Source organism: Aethalodelphis obliquidens, unplaced genomic scaffold (assembly GCF_003676395.1).
Source record: "Aethalodelphis obliquidens isolate GAN/ISIS:26980383/991018 unplaced genomic scaffold, ASM367639v1 scaffold40, whole genome shotgun sequence".
In the NCBI taxonomy this organism is placed as follows: domain Eukaryota; kingdom Metazoa; phylum Chordata; class Mammalia; order Artiodactyla; family Delphinidae; genus Aethalodelphis; species Aethalodelphis obliquidens.
This window is the reverse complement of record NW_020837984.1, coordinates 1,004,456-1,021,906: the sequence shown is the minus strand read 5'-3', so window position 1 is coordinate 1,021,906 and position 17,451 is coordinate 1,004,456. Positions and strand designations below refer to the sequence as shown.

General features: G+C 49.0%; 1 protein-coding gene across 6 annotated transcripts in view; it reads right to left on the bottom strand.

The window, feature by feature from the left end:
* The window catches only part of SPTBN1 (spectrin beta, non-erythrocytic 1), a 196,685-nt gene that overhangs the window by 27,684 nt on the left and 151,550 nt on the right, over window positions 1–17,451 (bottom strand). For all 6 annotated transcript variants that reach the window (XM_027131673.1, XM_027131675.1, XM_027131674.1 and 3 more), the window contains 8 exons: window positions 16,216–16,374; window positions 15,266–15,568; window positions 13,277–13,430; window positions 11,706–12,576; window positions 11,478–11,615; window positions 9,893–10,649; window positions 8,734–8,936; window positions 3,838–3,928 (listed from right to left, as the gene is read on the bottom strand). In XM_027131673.1, coding sequence (XP_026987474.1) covers window positions 3,838–3,928; window positions 8,734–8,936; window positions 9,893–10,649; window positions 11,478–11,615; window positions 11,706–12,576; window positions 13,277–13,430; window positions 15,266–15,568; window positions 16,216–16,374 — 2,676 coding nt within the window. The remainder of the gene's footprint in view (window positions 1–3,837; window positions 3,929–8,733; window positions 8,937–9,892; window positions 10,650–11,477; window positions 11,616–11,705; window positions 12,577–13,276; window positions 13,431–15,265; window positions 15,569–16,215; window positions 16,375–17,451) is intronic.

The window sequence follows — 17,451 nt, the reverse complement described above, 5'->3', positions numbered from 1 at the left end:
CCACAAGGAGCCACGCTTACACCAGCTGCTGCCACGACGAATCTGCACCCAAACTGCTTCATGGTCCCATCACCAAAGGTTTAGAAATGGTGCATAAAACCAACAGAAACGCTTACAGAATCAACAATTCCGAGGCCATTCACTTGCACCCTGGGCTGCTGCTAGGAAAGGCTTCCCCGTAAATTTGCTTCAACAATACAAAGTCTGTTCTTTGAAAACAATGTCAAGGAGTGTGATGCGGGTCATGGGAGCACCCCGGCTCTGCACATGGGTGAACCCCCAGGCACCATCTCTACTTTCCTCAGGATACTCACCCACCACACAGGAGGGAGTGGGGTTGAAAACAAAAGGTCGTGAGATCTTTGATGTCACGCTTTATTAGGGGAAAAAACCCCAGTAAATCTCATAACGCTCTTTGTGAGCAAGGAGCATAGATCTGTTACACAGCAGCCGAGACACTGAATTTCCTACTTTAAAAGCATTACCTATTTTCCTTCCAGTTACCTGAGTAACTAAGATCTGAAATGCTATGGCCGTCCAATCTAAGGAGAAAAGAGGTTAAAAGGAAACCAAATGGTAAAACTTTCCCCTGTACTCTGTACACGCACACTAAACACAATAAAAGGCATTTATCCGAAGTGCAAAGGACATTCACATATTTGCACTATTCATAAACACCTACCCAAGAGAGATTTTTAAAAAAAGAGCTACATAAAAATCAGAGGCTTATAAACAAATCTGCTCTTTGCTGAACACATCATCCTACAGATAAAGCAGCGTGCAATGCAGCACAATGAAATGGAGCTTTGGAACTTGCTAGTTTATCAGCCCTCCATCAGCATTCTGGAATCAGAACCACAGTTATTATTTGTGGGCATTTGCAAAGGTCATTTAAGAATATACTCATTCTCTGCAGAACAGAACACTGTGCAGATTGGAAAAGGACAGGAAAAAAATGCTTTGATCACTGGATTAAGCTCAAAGCAAAGCACTGAACTCGCTATCCCTGTGCCACCGCGTCTAGTTATACTGTCCTCCTGGGGAAAAAAAAAAAAATCAATCTCAGAAAACAGGAGGTATGGTGGGGAGGGAACACAACAGAAAAGCAGTACCTTTTAAAGCATTCATTTTTCAGGATATCACATTAAAAGAACGGTACAAAAATTATGATGCTCTTTGTGTCGCTATCTATAACTGGGACTAGGTGGGCCCTGCTCATTCCCACGGCACCGCTGCGATAAATTTCCCCATCCAGGAAGTGTTTCTCGGCGGGTAGCAATGATGGCAGAATTCACAACCCAGCCCCCTCTAGCCTCTAACCCACGAGGAAGGGAGCGTGACAGCGAGACAACCTGGATTCTCCAGACCTTGAACAATACCAACAGCCAGCAATGGTATTAAATCTGACCTCCGGGTGCTCTGTAAAACTCCACCAGCACAAGAATAGATAGGTTTTCAAATGCTGGGCTGGTGCACACACAAGCTCCATTCTCAGAGGTTCTGGCTTAAAAGGGGGTGTATTTTAATGAGGCTGAATGATGGAAAGTTTACAGTCAAAGAACAGTATCTCTTAATAATAATATCACCCCTTTGCTTGTACTGCTCCACTGAGGGTTTTGGAGCCCCAAACCTGACCTAAATTCCGTCACTGTGCGGAAACTATATATGCTGATGTGGTACCCCCAGCAGATCCTATGGCTGTACTAACTCTTAATGAGGTTCGAGGAGAGAAAGATAAACCAGGGAGACCTGGCCGAGCAGACACAAGAGACCTGCGAATCATCTCCAGGACAACAAAGCCCAGTCAAAACCTCTCTGCCTACTTTGAGGGGAAATCGTGCAGGGCTGAGCCCTCTGGGCGTGCCTAACAGTCGCTGGTGTGTGTTAAGGAGGGAACTCCTTGTAACTAAGGATGCTCGTTTGGAACAAGCGTTAACAAGATCTAAAACTCTACTAAAACTATTTCCTGTGATTCAACTTGGAAGGACTATCGTTTTATCTGCTTAGTTTTCCCACACATTTCTATTTTCGAATCCACACGTATGCAAATGGAAAATGGGGGCTGGAAATTTCAACGGAGCTTCTCTCAAAGGTTCCTCCGTCCTCTCACTTCCTGCTCACTTCCTGGCATTCTTTTCCCCAAATTTAGTCCAGGTTTCACCACGCTCAGGTCAATGAATTTCATCTCAGTAACTTGTCCTTTAAGCAAGGGTATGGAATCCCACTGATTTCCCCAGCACAACACTTCCAATATGTCTTGAGGTTAAAACAAGTCACTGGTGGTGCTTCAAGGGAAACATCAAGGTACTTCAGGGACCTTCGATCTGGGGAAGGCACAGCCCAGGCTGCAAACGTCTCCCGACAACTTTCACTCCCTCCAGTGCTGAAGGGCCACTTGGTATTCACTGCAGCACATCATGCAACTCTACGCAGCTAACCTTGGAGCCCATTACTCTTCCCTATGCCTTGTCTGGGGACGCGGATGCCTCTTTAAATGAGCATCCTATTCAAATAGGTTATTAATGCTCAGGTGTCACTTGAAGAGGCACTCCTGTCCTCAGCCTGTCTGGCTCTAGGCAAACCCCAAGAGACCTAGGTCCATCAGTGTGGCCCTGAAAGCCAACAGACCCTAAGCCACACAGTTGAGGGGCTTTCTTCCCTTCTCAAGGTTTAGCTACTAGAGCATATTTTAAGATTCACAGTAAGACAGCAGTTTAATGGACATGAAGGATCGCTTCTGTCACCGACTCTCTGACTCAGCTGTTATTAGAGCCACATTTCTTTTAACACATAGCTATAAGTTTGCACATGAGGGATTCGTGGTGAGTCCAGTCATATTTTTAGCACATGACCTCGATCCTCTCCCCACCCCTCGAACTCCCCGTCCCCAAGGTCCCTGCAGCTTCACTTGGATATTCTTCATCCCATGTCTGCCTCCAATGGGATTTAAAGTCTAATAAACCAGAGAGGACCGGGTCTCACTGTGGTTCTCTGGCAGACAGTGAAATACGACGACGTGCTCGTGATCTCACCCATGTGAAGTCAGCTAGATGCTCTTTTCCAACTAGCTTGCAGAGAGAGTGCATTTTTCTGGCGAACTTTAGTTTCCCCAGTTTGTTTACGCACGTATCAGGGGAGCATGAAACAGTTTGAGAATCCTCAGATTAATACCACATGCTAAAACTCAAGAGTTTGAAATCAGGATTACTGCTGCTCTTGGCGTATCAGACAGACACCTGAGGAGCCTGAAAGGTGGATATGTCACGGTCTTCAGTGAACAAGAAAGTCAGTTTCTATGTTCTTAAATCCTTTTTCTTACCTGGGTAGCCAACTGCAGTTCCTTTTACTTCTTTCCTTCTGTACTATTCAATGTGCGTCATTGTAAATAGTTTAAAATATACTATCAGATGCTTTTAGGTTACAGAATACTTGAGAACATCACTGTCTTTGACGATGGAAATGTTCTAACATCTGCATTGTTCATGTGATACGGCAGCCATGAATCACAGGTGGTTGGCTTCTGAGCACTTAAAATACAGTGATGATGGAGGAACCACACTCTTAATTTCGTTTGATTTAAAATGAGACAGGCACATGTAGCTAGTGTCTCCTGCATTGGACAGCACAGTTCTAGCCTACAATATTCTAGATCGTAATAATCTGGTTACTCTAAGTGGTAGCTTGTAGGCTGGAGAACTGACACTGCCCCACCTGCAAATTATATACGTGATATGAATTTCTGGCCTCAGTTAGTTCTATAATCCCAAGGGCTCTTATGCCAAATGCTCGGCTGCTCTTGTGAGAAGAGAGGAAAGGAGGAGTTAAAAGGAGACGCACCTCCTGACAATCTTGCAGGAATTTCTGAAGATCCCTGTTGTCCTTCAGTCTCATCAGAAGCTCACTGGCTGCCTCACGATTCTTCCTGTGTCTGTTACAAAGATAATAAAAATAATTTTAAGAAGAGGAAGCAGGGAATCTTGAAATGCAGAATTTACAACTCAGCTTCTTTCCTGGGTCTCAATATACGCTGAAAACAGTTTGCTAACAGTTCTCAATCATGTCAAGGAGACAAGATAACCCGACCCAGAGAGTTTGGCATCCTCCAAATGAGTAAGTCATGGTACAAGAGACCATCACACCTGTCCCAGCCACACAACAGGCCAGGATGCAGGCAAAAGAGCTTCATAAATCTGGTGTTAGGGGAGAAAAACCCTGAGCATGTGCTGAGTGAGGCTCTCCATTTTAGGAACTATGTGAGAATATGAAATTGATCTTTAAGAAACTCATACCTGGGTGACAGGCCATGTACATGGCTAAGAAAATGCATAAAACCATGTAACTGGCTTAAAGGAACCTTCCCTGATGACGAGATTCTCGTCAGGAGAAAAACTCACCCAAATCAACAATAAACCAAGAATGAAAAATTTCAGACCTGTGACATCGCACACCTAACTCAATCCCACTCTTCATTAACAGATAAGGGTCACCAAGGTTTAAAGAAGTTAAAGCACAAAACCGTAACCGAAAAACTGAAAAGCACTGGAAGGAGCTGCTGAACTTGGGGGACGACAAGGCACGTGGATGCTGGGCACAGGGCTTCCTGGCACACGCTGTGGAGGTGCCAGAGCTCCCCTGCGAGCCTCCTTTACGCGCCCAGGGGCTTCTCCACCAGACTGTGAAGAAGGGCCACGTGAATGCTGTGAGTGCCATGAGTGCCACGGAAAGGGCTACCTCCACGTGGTCCTGCTGCCACGGGGCAGAGCCGTACCACACTGAGCATCGAGAAGCATCGCCGTAACACAGCTCTCCCATCTTCCCAAGGAGCCCAAGCGCCAGCCAGCCAAAGCGAAGGGTGCGAAGAAGGGCAAAGGAAGGGTGCAGATGGGGAGGTTTGGTTTTTCATTCCAATTCCCAAAGCGATTTCTTGCTGCAGTGCCTGGGCAAGGTCTCTCAACCAGCCCTGCCGGCCCCCATGGCAGGGAGGAAGAACACGACCTCTGATTCTCTACAACACCAAGAAAGGGCAGCTCAGGGAGCACCTCATGCCAACTGGCTTTTAAAGAACCTTCTTCAAGGTTAAGAAAGACCTTACAGTGAAGCATGTGTCACACGGGCCTGCAGTGGCTGCTGGCAACAAGGGACAGTGGCAGCACTGTAGCTACCATCTTGCCTGGGGACCAAAGGGAAATGCCCTCTGTTCCTACGGGTACCGGCGACTACAGAACACAGCAATAGCATGAATGGAAATAATGCCATCAGGTATTATTGTTTATTATGATATGTTTATACCACTTAGGCAAAATACAACAATAGAAAAGTACTTCTCATATAATGCTAAATGAAGAGAGTTTATGCACAGCCAATGATACAAAACTCCAAGGCACAAATTGGAAAAGCAAAAACTAAAATGGCATGTGCTGAGGGTGAGATTAAAAAGTAGTGGTTTCCACCTCCCCTCCGAATTTTTAACATTGTGGCTTTTATAATAAAAAATAAAAGGCCAAAGCCCCTTCACTTCATTGCTATCCTTTCTCAAAGATCAAAAATTTTTTTAAAATGTGTTTTAAAGATTGTTAGTGATCTCGGACTAAAGGAATTAGTCATCTAAAAATGTGGGTGGGGAAGGAATGTCAAGAAAAGTTCTTCAAGTTCCCAACCCTCAAATTCCAGTCACTATTTGTAGGGGGGGTTTAAGAGAAAGAGAGCAAATAAAGCAAACCTTCAGGAGGAAGGTAATTTGAGTTGGAGTTAAGTCACAAAATGCAAGAGTCCTGCCTTTAGCCAAAGGCCTTGAATGTAAGTTCCCGTTCCCTTCCCCGGCGTCACACAAAAATGCTACGATGGCAAGGAGTAAACAGAAACACGGGCAGTTAAACCAGGACATGCGACTTTGAAGCTCGTAGAAATAATAGGAGTAAAAATAACTTCAAACGCTGGGAAAATTTACTAAGAGAGAAATACCACCGGACGGAATCTTGAATGTCTCTCTTACATAATCAAGACTCACACGTGCCCAGTGGACTTCTGCCTGGACAATTTTCCTCTTTCGGTGGGTGCATGAAGGAGGGAAAGGCCAAATGGCGATTTAAGGCCTCAGGTCCAAACAACACAGATCAGGGGGGCATGAGGACGGCCTCTGAGTGATGTGCTCTGCGGGACGAAAAACAGCTACACAGGCAGCTGAGGTGGTTGCTGCTTCAGAAAACCCTCGAGAGAAGTGAGCACGGCTTAACTGCACTAGTGGTCACCAATGGTATTCACGGGAAGCGAAACTTGGGAAGGTCTTTCAAGGGGTGATCGTGGATTTAATTATAGGGAAGGACCTTCTTAAACTTGGCCGTAGCTTCCCACACTCCTAAGAGTGCTCTTTGGGGCAAGGTTAAATGTCTTGCTTTCTTTCCATCTCTCACCACCTACCCCTATAATGAGACTCAAAAGCTCCTCACCACATGAGGCAGATACTGGGCTTAACTGTGGTTCTTACGGAAAATAAAGAACCACAGGTACCTAAGTAAAGTGGGTTGGTGATTTTTAAGCTTTTTTTCCCACGTGAGATCAGGTCTGGCTTTATGAAACTGGACACTTTTCCTTTTCTCCCAGGACTGCACTGGGGCTGGAATTTCCCTCTGAGCCAGGAAGCTCACCCGTTCACACCCCCCGAGCAGGCTTGGACAGCAGGCTCCTTTCCACCCAGTCACAAGCCCTTTAAAGGCCACTCATGCCCCACCCACATCTGTTAAGAGTCAGCGTCTCTGTTCTAGTACTTCTTCTTCTCAACAAACTTCAGTGGTAATCGACGAGATTTCCAGAACGTAAGCAGGTTATGATGATTTTGCTTTCTACAAAAATAGCTTCACGGGAGCGTCAGAATGTTTCTGGACGGGGATCAGATCCGAAGAGTTAAGATATTTACTTAGCATGTGCCCTGACACCACCTGGAACTCAGATTTGTATATTTTTTATAACAGACCAGTGTCCTCTGGGGTCAAGTTTCAGATCTTGAGGCCTCTGGGGATATTAAAGTGAAACCAGAATTCGGTTAACACGTGCTGAGGAAAATAAGAAAATGTAGTCCTCCTGAGGGCAGATCACCGGAAAGCCCCGTCCCCCTTCCATCTCTCTTACGCTTACGGATAGCAGGGAATCTTCTTCCCAATGCTTTTTTAACAACAGAAATCCCCAGGAGGCCTTGGAACCCCACGGGCCCAGGCTCTCAGTCAAGGACAAAAGGAAGGTTAAGCCGCACTTGAGAGCTGCTGAAGCATTCCCTCACATCCAGGAGCCTCCGGTCTTGACAGAGTCACCTGCTTCCAACAAGCCCTTGCAGCTGCAGCATCAGGGGACGGATAAACACACTGAGGAAGCTGCCAGGCAGCTGCACGCCTGCCTGAACACAAGTGTCCCCAGTGGCCCGGCCTGCCTTCAGGAAACCAGCTGTGTGCACCTAACATGGAAAAACATGGTGTATCATGTTTACAAAACAACATGAGATTTAGCATTAAGAGAAAAGAAATTCCTTCTCCTCCAGGTTAAGCCTGTCTTGCCCAATCCTTGTTTCTCACACTTATTGAAGAAGGGCTTGGTGGAGGGATTTTTTTCTTTTTCTTTTTCGTAGCTGTTTTAGAAGCAACAGATACAAAATTATAATTAATATACCTTACATCCTATTCCATAGTACCACCCTGAGAGCATACGGTTTAGGATCCGAATCAGTGCAAAGCACAGACTGGTTAAAGGCAGGAGCTCAGTCTTTACAGGGCAAGAGCAATTCCCCTCTCCACTGCACACTGTAAGACGTTCATCTGGCCCAGGGTCCCAGGAGACCCTCTCAGACATGGTAAGAAGGTAAGTAAGGCAACGCTCTCAGCAAGAAGTTCTTCCTCTTCACTGCACTTGAAGGCCGGAGAACCCTTGAGGAAGAGGCTGTTTCTCGGTGACATCAGTCTCACAACGAGCCCTTAAATCTGGCCCCGGGCTCCCTGGCACCGGGGAAGATCAGCTGCAGCAGAGGCTAGTGACTGACCCAGATGGGCCACACCCAGAGAGAAGTGGCCAGTCCAGAACCAAGCCAGATCTGCCCAGACCTCCTACTTCAGTAATAACCAAGGCAGAGTTGAGAGGCAGGCGTGAGGGTCTAACAGAGAACACTGGCCAGGGAGAAAAATCTTTTGGAACGGCAAATGAGTAAATAAATAAAAATACAACAAGAGCATCTCATCTTGGAGAGGCCTTGGCAGAAAAGGAGGAAAAGTCTTTTTTCTTATTATGAAAAAGATCCTATTACAGCATCACCCAAGCCAATTTTCTAAGAAAGGCCTGATGGTGTTCACTTTCGCCTCTGCCAGGTACTCAGGACAAGCCAACTTTGCCCTTCCTCCCTGTCCCCTCCTGAAAGGCCTCAGAGGAGTCTTGTGTGGATGAAGGTCAATGTGGGCTTGGCTGGGGAAGCGTCTGGCTTTCGGGGTCCCACTGGGTGACACGCTACGTGTCACCTCTCACAGGGCAAGGCTCACACCCCACCGCTACTCAGCACTCTGGCTCTCCTAAGTCTTTGGTTAAGAATTAGTCTGGCGTCTCAGGCTTTCTTTCTTTTGTAGATTAAATTTTGCTAGGTGCCCACGTCCTGCCCACTGGGGGAATTTATACCCACAGCCCCAAAGACGTTGGCCAGTGACTCAGAGGCTTGACAGCCCCAGGGTGTATGACTCCCTTGAGAACCTCAGGACGCCGCACCTGTCATCGATAGAGTCCACCTTCTCCTGGATGCGGTCCGAACTGATGTTCCCATCGCTCACCAGCCTCCGGCCCGTCTCCACGACCGCATTGATCTTCTCCTCGTTGGCGTCCATGGTGGTCATGAAGTCCTCTTGTTTTTTAATAGCTGCTTCAGCTCCTTCCAAGGTGGTGGGCATTTCAGTATGGGCCAAAACATACTCCTTATTTAAAAAGGGAAAAACAAAATCAGAGCAGGGTGAGAAATCACGAAATACAACTTGCTTTCAGAACAACAACAAAAAAGCACTCTTTCCTACATTCTGCATTTCCACGCAACATACTTTGCAACAACTGCTTCGTCACACTTATATGAAATTATCTATGGAGTCAGTTAACACAAAAAGTTGGGCGGGGGAAAAAAATCCCAGTGGGACACCGCAAGTGACTAAATTTCCCTAAGTGGTTAAATGCTCCTATTTTTTTCCCGAAGAGTGAGGGACGTGAACAAAGGTCTGTGCATCAGCCACAAGGGTCCACTCATGTGCCCATAAGGTGACAGCAGCAGACGTTCAAACCCCATCTTTTAAGAAGGATTATCAACCACAATGTTGGCGACCATCCTTAGCTCTTTCTCTTTCTCTAATCACTGCCCTTGGGTCATTGGGTCAAGTCCCTGACCTTTCTAGAGCAACGAAGACAGAACCATTCAGAAAAAAAAAGAAAGAAAGAAAGAAAAGAAAAAAATCCCCTAAAATACTGGGTTGGCCAAAAAGTTCGTTCGGGTTTTTCCATAAGATTACGGGAAAACCCGAACGAACTTTTTGGCCAACCCAATACTTTTGAGATTGAATTAACACCTCTCAGAATGTCGCTAATTTAACGAACTACTATGAGGACATACGTACTATGAACACACTAAGAGGTCCTCGACCGTCACTGCAGTGGAACTGTACTCTGCAAGGCAAGATAGCCCCTGTGGACATCTTCAGCTCTATCCCCTACTAGGTTGTGATGGGTTTCAGTGCCTTAGATGTCAGGAAAAAACAAATGTCTTTCCATTATTCTTCTCACTTCCCACAGGTGAGGTTGAAACCAGCAGCCCTGGCAGAAGTGCCTCCAAAGGCAGCCAGGGCCCCTGCTCCAACAGGAAGGGAGCCAAGGCAAGGAGGGACGTTACCTGGTTGTTCAGGAAGGCTTCGGCCTGCTTCGTGTCCCGCAGGAACTGCTGGTAGGCGTGGGACTGGGAGAGAAGGTTCTGCCTGTTCTCCCACATCTTGTGGAGCTCATTCCACCCAGTGTCCAGGGCCTGCAGCCGCTGCCGCAAGAACATGTACTGGGCGTCGGTCTGGCCCTGGGTGACCATCTCGCCCATGTCCCTCATCTTCTGGTAGTCCTCCTCATAGTTGTCGATCTCGTTTTTGATGTTCTCGTGCTGCGTGAGGAGCTTCTCAGCCTCGGTCAGGGTGTTGGGCATGTCCTCCGAGGCGATGGCCGTCTGGGTCCTGGAGAGCCAGGACTGGAAGTCGTCCAGGTCCCGCAGGAACTGCTGCAGCTTGCTGGCCTCTCCCAAGGAGGCCTCGCGGTTCTTCAGCGTGGTCTTCATCTCCTCCCACACGTCGCTGATCTCGGCCAGCCGAGACAGGATGGCCTGGGCCTGGTCGGGGTGCTCCGACTCCAGCTTCTCGGCCTCCTTCTGCAGGTCGCTCAGCTTTGCCTCGATGGCCACCAGGTCCCGCTCCATGCCGGTCAGCTTGCGCTGCAGGGCCATGACTCCTGCCAGGTCGTTGCCCAGGTCCTGGGTGGATTCGATGACCTTGGTCTTTTCCCGAATCCAGGACTTGGTCTCGTTGCACTCGAGGTGGTAGTTCTGGATGCTCAGGGCGGAGAGGAGAGCGTCCTTCTTCCGGTCTACCAGCTCCCTGAACTGACTCCACCTGTGGGTGCAGGGGCGGAGGAGAGAGCAGAGTGGGAGAGAGGCCGGAAGCTCACGGCTGGACGAGGAAATTAACAGTGACAGTCGAAGCTGCGACTCCCCCTCCAACTTTGCTTTGACTACATGCGTTTTGGAAAATCATCTCCCTCAGTATATGGACACCTAATATCGCCATTGAAACAGCTCAGAGACACACTATAATCGGGAAAGAGCCTGACAAGAGGGGGGACTTGTCAAAGGAGCTGCAAAGTCAGCAGTGACAACACACCCGTCCCCCAAAGAGTCACTTAATTCATGTCTGCGATGCACATTTTACTCATCTCCGAGCGGCACCTAATGAACGTTTCCCACACCCAAAGGCCTCAGAACCAAGGCCAGCTTGCCACCACGACCTACTCAAACGTATTTATTCAACAGAAAGATAAGACCAGGACAAAGGTCCACCTTGATAATCAGGACTTTCGTCCACCAATTACGTCTCAAACATGCTAAAACCCTGTTCCAGAAATCATTTTAAAAGACACAGGACAGGTGCCGCCTTGATGCCGTGATCCACCAGGCTGGGCACAGGTCTCACACCCAGGCCCTCGCTTCCCACATTGGGAGGGGCTGCCCCGAATGATGTCACTCCCCCCCCCACCCCGCCTCTTTCTCAGGGACACTTCTTGAAAAACCAGGGTGTGTCGAAAGGCAGATGCCAACATCATGACGTCAGCGCCACAGTGTCAGTGACCCTGTGCAGGAAATTCCTGACCGCAAGGCTCAGCAGTCGGCCTGGCCATCCCGGCCTGGCTCGCAGGGAGCTGGCCCGCCCCCGTCTCACGCTTACCTCGTGTTGAGCTTGTCCTGCTGGGCCTTGATCTCCTTCTCGCTCGGGTGGCCGCTGTGCATCAGCTGCCGGGCGATCTGGTTCACCACCGCCACCCGGGAAGCCTGGTTGTTCATCTCTGGCTCTAGGCTCTCGAATCTGCAAAGGCAATTCAACAGGGAGGTCACCTGCTCGGTCACCTCGGCTGCGAGGGGCGGGAGGGCCGGTGTCCCCGCGGCACGCGCTCACCTGTGCTGGATGACCTCCAGGTCCTCCAGCTTCTCTGGGATCTGCATGTTGTCGAGCCACTGCTCCTTCTCGTCGATCCAGAGCTCGCAGGCGCCGGCCTCGCTGAACATCTTGTACAGGGCCAGGGTGTCCTGCAGCGCCTGCTTCCGCAGCCGCGTCAGCTCGGCCACCTCCTTGTAGCGCTCCTCGATGCCCGCCAGTCGGCCCTGCACGTCGGGAGACTCGGCATGCTCCTGGGGGAGGGCGCCGGCCTGCTCGTGCAGCGAGTCGATGGTGGGCCGGTAGTTGGCGATCTCCTCGGCCACGTCCTTGTGCTTCTTGACCAGGGACTGGGTGGAGTACTCGTCGTGGCCCACGTCGCTGCTGGAGACGATCTTGAGGATGTCCAGCATCCAGGCGTCGATGTCGTCGGCGTCCGCCTGGAACTGGTGCAGCAGCGAGGCCTCCTCCAGGCGCTTCTTGCGGATGGCCGAGAGCTGCTCCAGGTGGGCCCACTGCTCGCGAATGTAGGCGATCCGCTCCCGGATCTTCTCCGACCCGAAGTGCTCCTCGGCGATCATGTCTTCGCCCTCCTTGATGGCCTGCTCGAAGTGGCCGCTGCGGCCGCTCATCTCGTCCTCGAACGCCCGGTGCTTGCTGAGCAGCCGCACGACGCTGGTGAGGTCCTTGCCATAGTCGTCGGAGGACAGGATCTTCTCCTTCTCCCGGATCCAGCCTTCCTCCTCGGCCATCTCCCAGAAGAACTTCCAGAGGCGACGGGACTCTTCCAGGCGGGCCCGGCGCTCGGCCGCCAGCTGGCAAAGCTCTTGATAACAGAACTCCATGTGGGCCACGCGGTCTCGGATCACCTGGGGGTCGCAGGGCTTGTAACCTGTTTAACGCCAAGGCGGGCACGTGGGTGTGACAGCGGCAGCACAGGCTCCTGCGCGTCTGCAGGCAGTCGGCTACACCCCCATTCTCCCTCCTAGATCACCAGTTTACGCTAAGGGCAGGGCCACGTTATGGGGCAATGGAGTACCTTCTAGGACCTTGACTGGATGAGGAGGGAGAGGCAAGGATAACTGCTACTTTTTTTTTTTTTTTTTTTTTTGCCCCAAGCATTATTTTTTTTGATCACTTAGGAACCAAAAATAGCAGGTAAATTGTAAGAAAGAAGGCAGCTGCATTTAATTGTTTCTAAAACAGAACAAAACCAAATCCTTCCAAACATCCTTTAAACAAAGATATGCACAGCCAGGTGTGAAAGCCATGAGGTGTCTGAGAGACACACCAGGCTATCGGTGTGCAGAGTGTGGTCTGGCAGATTTCAGTGGCCAACATCAAGCCACTAAAAACCAACCAGCACTCGAGTACGGAAGGAAAAGACAGGTCCATTTCAGAATGGCAAGACAGAGTTAAAACGTAATGGAAGGCCACCCTACTGCATCTCATTATACCCACGACACGGCCCACTGGGAACCCACAATAGCAAGGTAACTTTAAAGGTCCCACTGCCACACATAACCCATCTACGTCTCTGGAGATGGACTTCTGGTGACGAGGGGGTAACGTCTGGAACGGTCTGTCTTTACCTTCCCCGTCTGTTGCAAACTTCTGGGCGGAGGCATTGACACCTCTCACCCGCTCTGCCTGGATGCCAATGTCCGCTTCAACCAGGGCGTGCTTCTGTAACAGGTCTTCCACGCCAAGCAAGTGTTTGCCATAGTCTTGAGACAATAATAGCACCTGCGCGCAAGAGGCAACAAAAAAGGCATCCATGAGTACAACCTTGATGTCAGCGTCTCATAATCTTTGGACGGGATGGGAGCCACCAACCAAGCTGCACCCTCCCTCCAGCCGGCCATCCTCCCCATACCTTTAGGGGAAGATGATGGCATGCAAACCAGAGCAAAACAAACCCGAAAGACTGTAGCAGGAGAGATGTTATAAACTAATGACCATCTACCTTGGAATAAGAAGTCAAACCTATACTAAAAAGTAAAGAACAGAAAAAAGAAAAAAAAAAAAAAGAGAGGAGAAACCAGTATGAAATATAAACTGAGCCTCCAAGAAGGAAGTGCCTGCAATAACAACCATTCAAGAAGATAAGATAAAGGTAACAGAGCTGTTTCATGTCAGAGTTTAAAGACGTCTCCTAGAAGTTGCCGACCCCTTAACTGGATGCTCTCCTCACCTGCGAGCTCATTGGTACACCTCTGCGATACTTACACAATCCACGGGAGAAACACCTAGTTGAAAAGTTTACAAACTACATCTCTAACCAAATAAGAACAGGGTCAGGTGACTGTCATGCTTAGGAGGTCCCGAGCAACATCTCTGGTTTAAGTTTGGACCCACTAATATTTTCTTTCATTTTTTTCCATCAGCCCAATTTGGGGCCCTCATCACACATCCTCTCCAGATGGAATTTCTACTTCATTCTTACTTATGAGGAAGTCTCTGGCCCAATTGGAATTATAAAGTGCATGACGAATTCTAAAATGAAAAGCACATCTCTAGATTTTATGAACATTTCTATTTTAAGAGCTCAAGACAGACCATACGTGAGAACATCATAAACCTGGGACAATAAGAGGGGAAACTCATGGTATGAAGTGACCTTGCTCCCCCTGCCAGGAAGAGCTCAAGAGGTAAGCAAAGGACAAGGGCTTACATCCCAGGAAGGAAATCCCTCGCATGAGGTCAAGGCAGGGAACACGGCGTGTTGAGATAAAGGAGGCTTCACGGTACGGCCTGAAATCGGCCCTGTTCTGTCCTAGCTATGTGGCTAAAGGCCTGCCAGCTGGAGAACTGCTTGACACGGATGAGCTTCCATCAGAGGCTTGCATCAGAGGACACGGACAGGCACAGGACTACGGCACAATGGCAGGCCTCTTCCTGGGTTGGGGGAAAGCTGGGAACACCATGCCCAGAGCTGCCAGTAAAGGAAGGGGAGGCACAAATCGGCACTGGCAGCCCTCTCCAACCAGCGCGCCGTCCTGTGATACACACACACATCTTGCACTTAATTCTCGCTATAACCGGATGAGGTAGATGAGGCAGATGGTAAGTAAGCTCTCCGCTTACAGGTGAAGGAAGGAGGCTCAAGGAGATCGGGAAGCTCCGGCGCTCACCATCTGAACGCTGGCTGCCTGGTTCCCGGGATGCGCTCTGTTCACACTGCCTACTACTCTTCCGTACCACCCGCCTGGCCTCTCCCCAAAGCAGAGCCACTCACACATAGACCAACGAGATGGAAAGGTAGCCCCAACTCTAAAAAGTTAAAACCACAGAAGACCACAATTTGATTGACCCCCTACCACGGGATATTCCTAAATCAGACCTGAGTCACAGCAGCAGCCCTCCAGCTATGGAACTGACCTTCGTCACAACTTCTTCTCACTTCACGTCTCATTTAACTTGTGAGCTAACAACCTTTCCGTGGGTGACATGGCCCTTCTCTGGCTATAAGTGGGCGATCAGACCAAGGGCATGGCTGTGTGTTGGGGGGTTAGTGGGCGAGTCCCAGACGAGAGAGGCCTGACTGGATGGGCTCGGGCCTCCATGCAGGCACGTTTTACCTTCATTTCATCCATCCAGTCCATAATGTAGAGCATTTCCTGGAATATCTTCTGCAGCCCCAGGTTCATCTCGAGGCGCTGCCGCCGGGCCCTGAGCAGCTCCAGCAGGTACTCCCAGAGCCGGATGACGTTGTCCTTCCTCGCCGCGATGCGCTTGATGTCGTGGTAGTTCTCCGCTTCCAGCTCCCTGGCCACGGCCACCACGGCCTGCACGCGCTCCTCGTACGCGGCAATGTCCGTCTCAATGGCCTCGTGCTTTTTCGTGGCAGCCTCGACTGCTGGAAGGTCAAATCCGAAGTTGTCCTAAGAGAAAAGGGAACGAAAAGAAAAGAAGCACGAAATTCAAAAGCCATCCAATTTGGAACAAAGAAACAGAAAACGGAGGTGGATTCCTGGGCACTCCCCTTAATCTTTGGGGGTGGTCCCAAAGCCAAACGCCGACTCCCGAGTCCCGACCCCCGCTGGTCTCCGCCTTCCTGAGGGCCCTTAGAACTGTGCTTGGGCTCAAATGCTGTCCCCAGAGCAAACCAGCAACTTCTCACTTTACAGAGGGGTGCAGCACATAGGTAGCACCCGACTTACGAGACTGGAGCAGGAGATGGCTTTGGTTAAGCCAAGTAGAAAAGAAGCCACTTACTTATTTCACGGCCAGTCTAGCTGCCTTGAAGGCCAAAGACTGGGAGAAAGAGAGAAATTTTTAAATATGAACGGTTCACACACACTCACTGGCTCTAAACAAACTTTGAGCTACTTCCAGATCTATAAAAAGTTAGGTAAATAGAAGAGAAAATGTATTAGAAATTATAAACATCCTCTTCATGGGAAGTGGGTGAGATGACTTGACAGCTGCTTCAGGATACTGGATGTTGACAAACAGCTGTCCTAGGGCCCCTGAGTGTGGTCTAGGTCCTAGGGGAGCAGTTTTCTTGAACACTGTTCTAGAGCAGTACCTGGGACACCAGACGCTGGTTCTCGCTCAGCCAGGTTTCCCTCATAGCTGCCTTGCGGTCAAATCTGCGGGCGAGCTGTTCCAGTTTCTCCTGTCTTATGAGCTCGTTCCGCAGGGCCAGTTCTCGCTCATGTTCCGCTTTTTCCAGTCTTTCCCAGGCCTACAGAAATGAAAGAGAACAGTTTCCTGCTACGTTCAAGGAACAATCCTAGGCTGCAGTCAACAGCCAGTGCTTCTCAAAAAGACGTGAGAACTTAAAAGGGAAATCCCATTCCCAACCTCACTGACTCTTAAGCCTTGGGAAAAAAATCATTTTCTCTCAGTTGAGCCCCATGGGAACACTCTCCCCTATCTAAATCTAAAGATCCTATGTCACATCTGGGAAACAAAACAGTGTAGATATGGAGCAATGTAATTAAGTTACAAAGCCCTTAACTTTAATTGAGAGGAAGCAAAGTATCTTCAACTGCTCTGATGTAAAAAAGATAAATGACATCTTCTAAAAAATCCTATTATGAATCTCTCATTCACCCCACTCTGAAGTAACTTTTTTTTTTTTTTTTTTGGGGGTACGCGGGCCTCTCACTATTGTGGCCTCTCCTGTTGCGGAGCACAGGCTCCGGACACACGGGCTGAGCGGCCATGGCTCACGGGCCCAGCCGCTCCGCGGCATGTGGGATCCTCCCGGATTGGGGCACGAACCCGTGTCCCCTGCATCGGCAGGTGGACTCTCAACCACTGCGCCACCAGGGAAGCCCTGAAGTCACTTATTTTTAATTCACGTATCGGAGTATTTTTTTCCAAAATACTCACCAATTAATAAATTCATTCCTATGAAATACATCTTACTTCACATTAAAAAAAAATTCCATTTAAAAGAATCTAAGTGTGCACAACTGACCACAGTTCTAGATTTTTCAGATTTCTGCTTGGAAATAATGCCCACCATGAAATTCTGTAATTGCAGATGTAACAGGCATGGAAACAAAGTTTTTGACAGCTTCTTGACAGAAGGAGTCAAAATCCTAAGCCCTAACCTCTAGGGATTCCAGATACAGGAAATAAGGTTTTGAATTCTCCCTTCTGCAATTTAAAGATGTTTGAGCCAATTGCCTGAGACAAATGACAGGTAAACTGATTATGTATCTGAGTGACAAGGTAAACAGGCTGAACGTGGTTTGATAAAATCACACACACACACACACACACACACACACACACACACACACACACACAC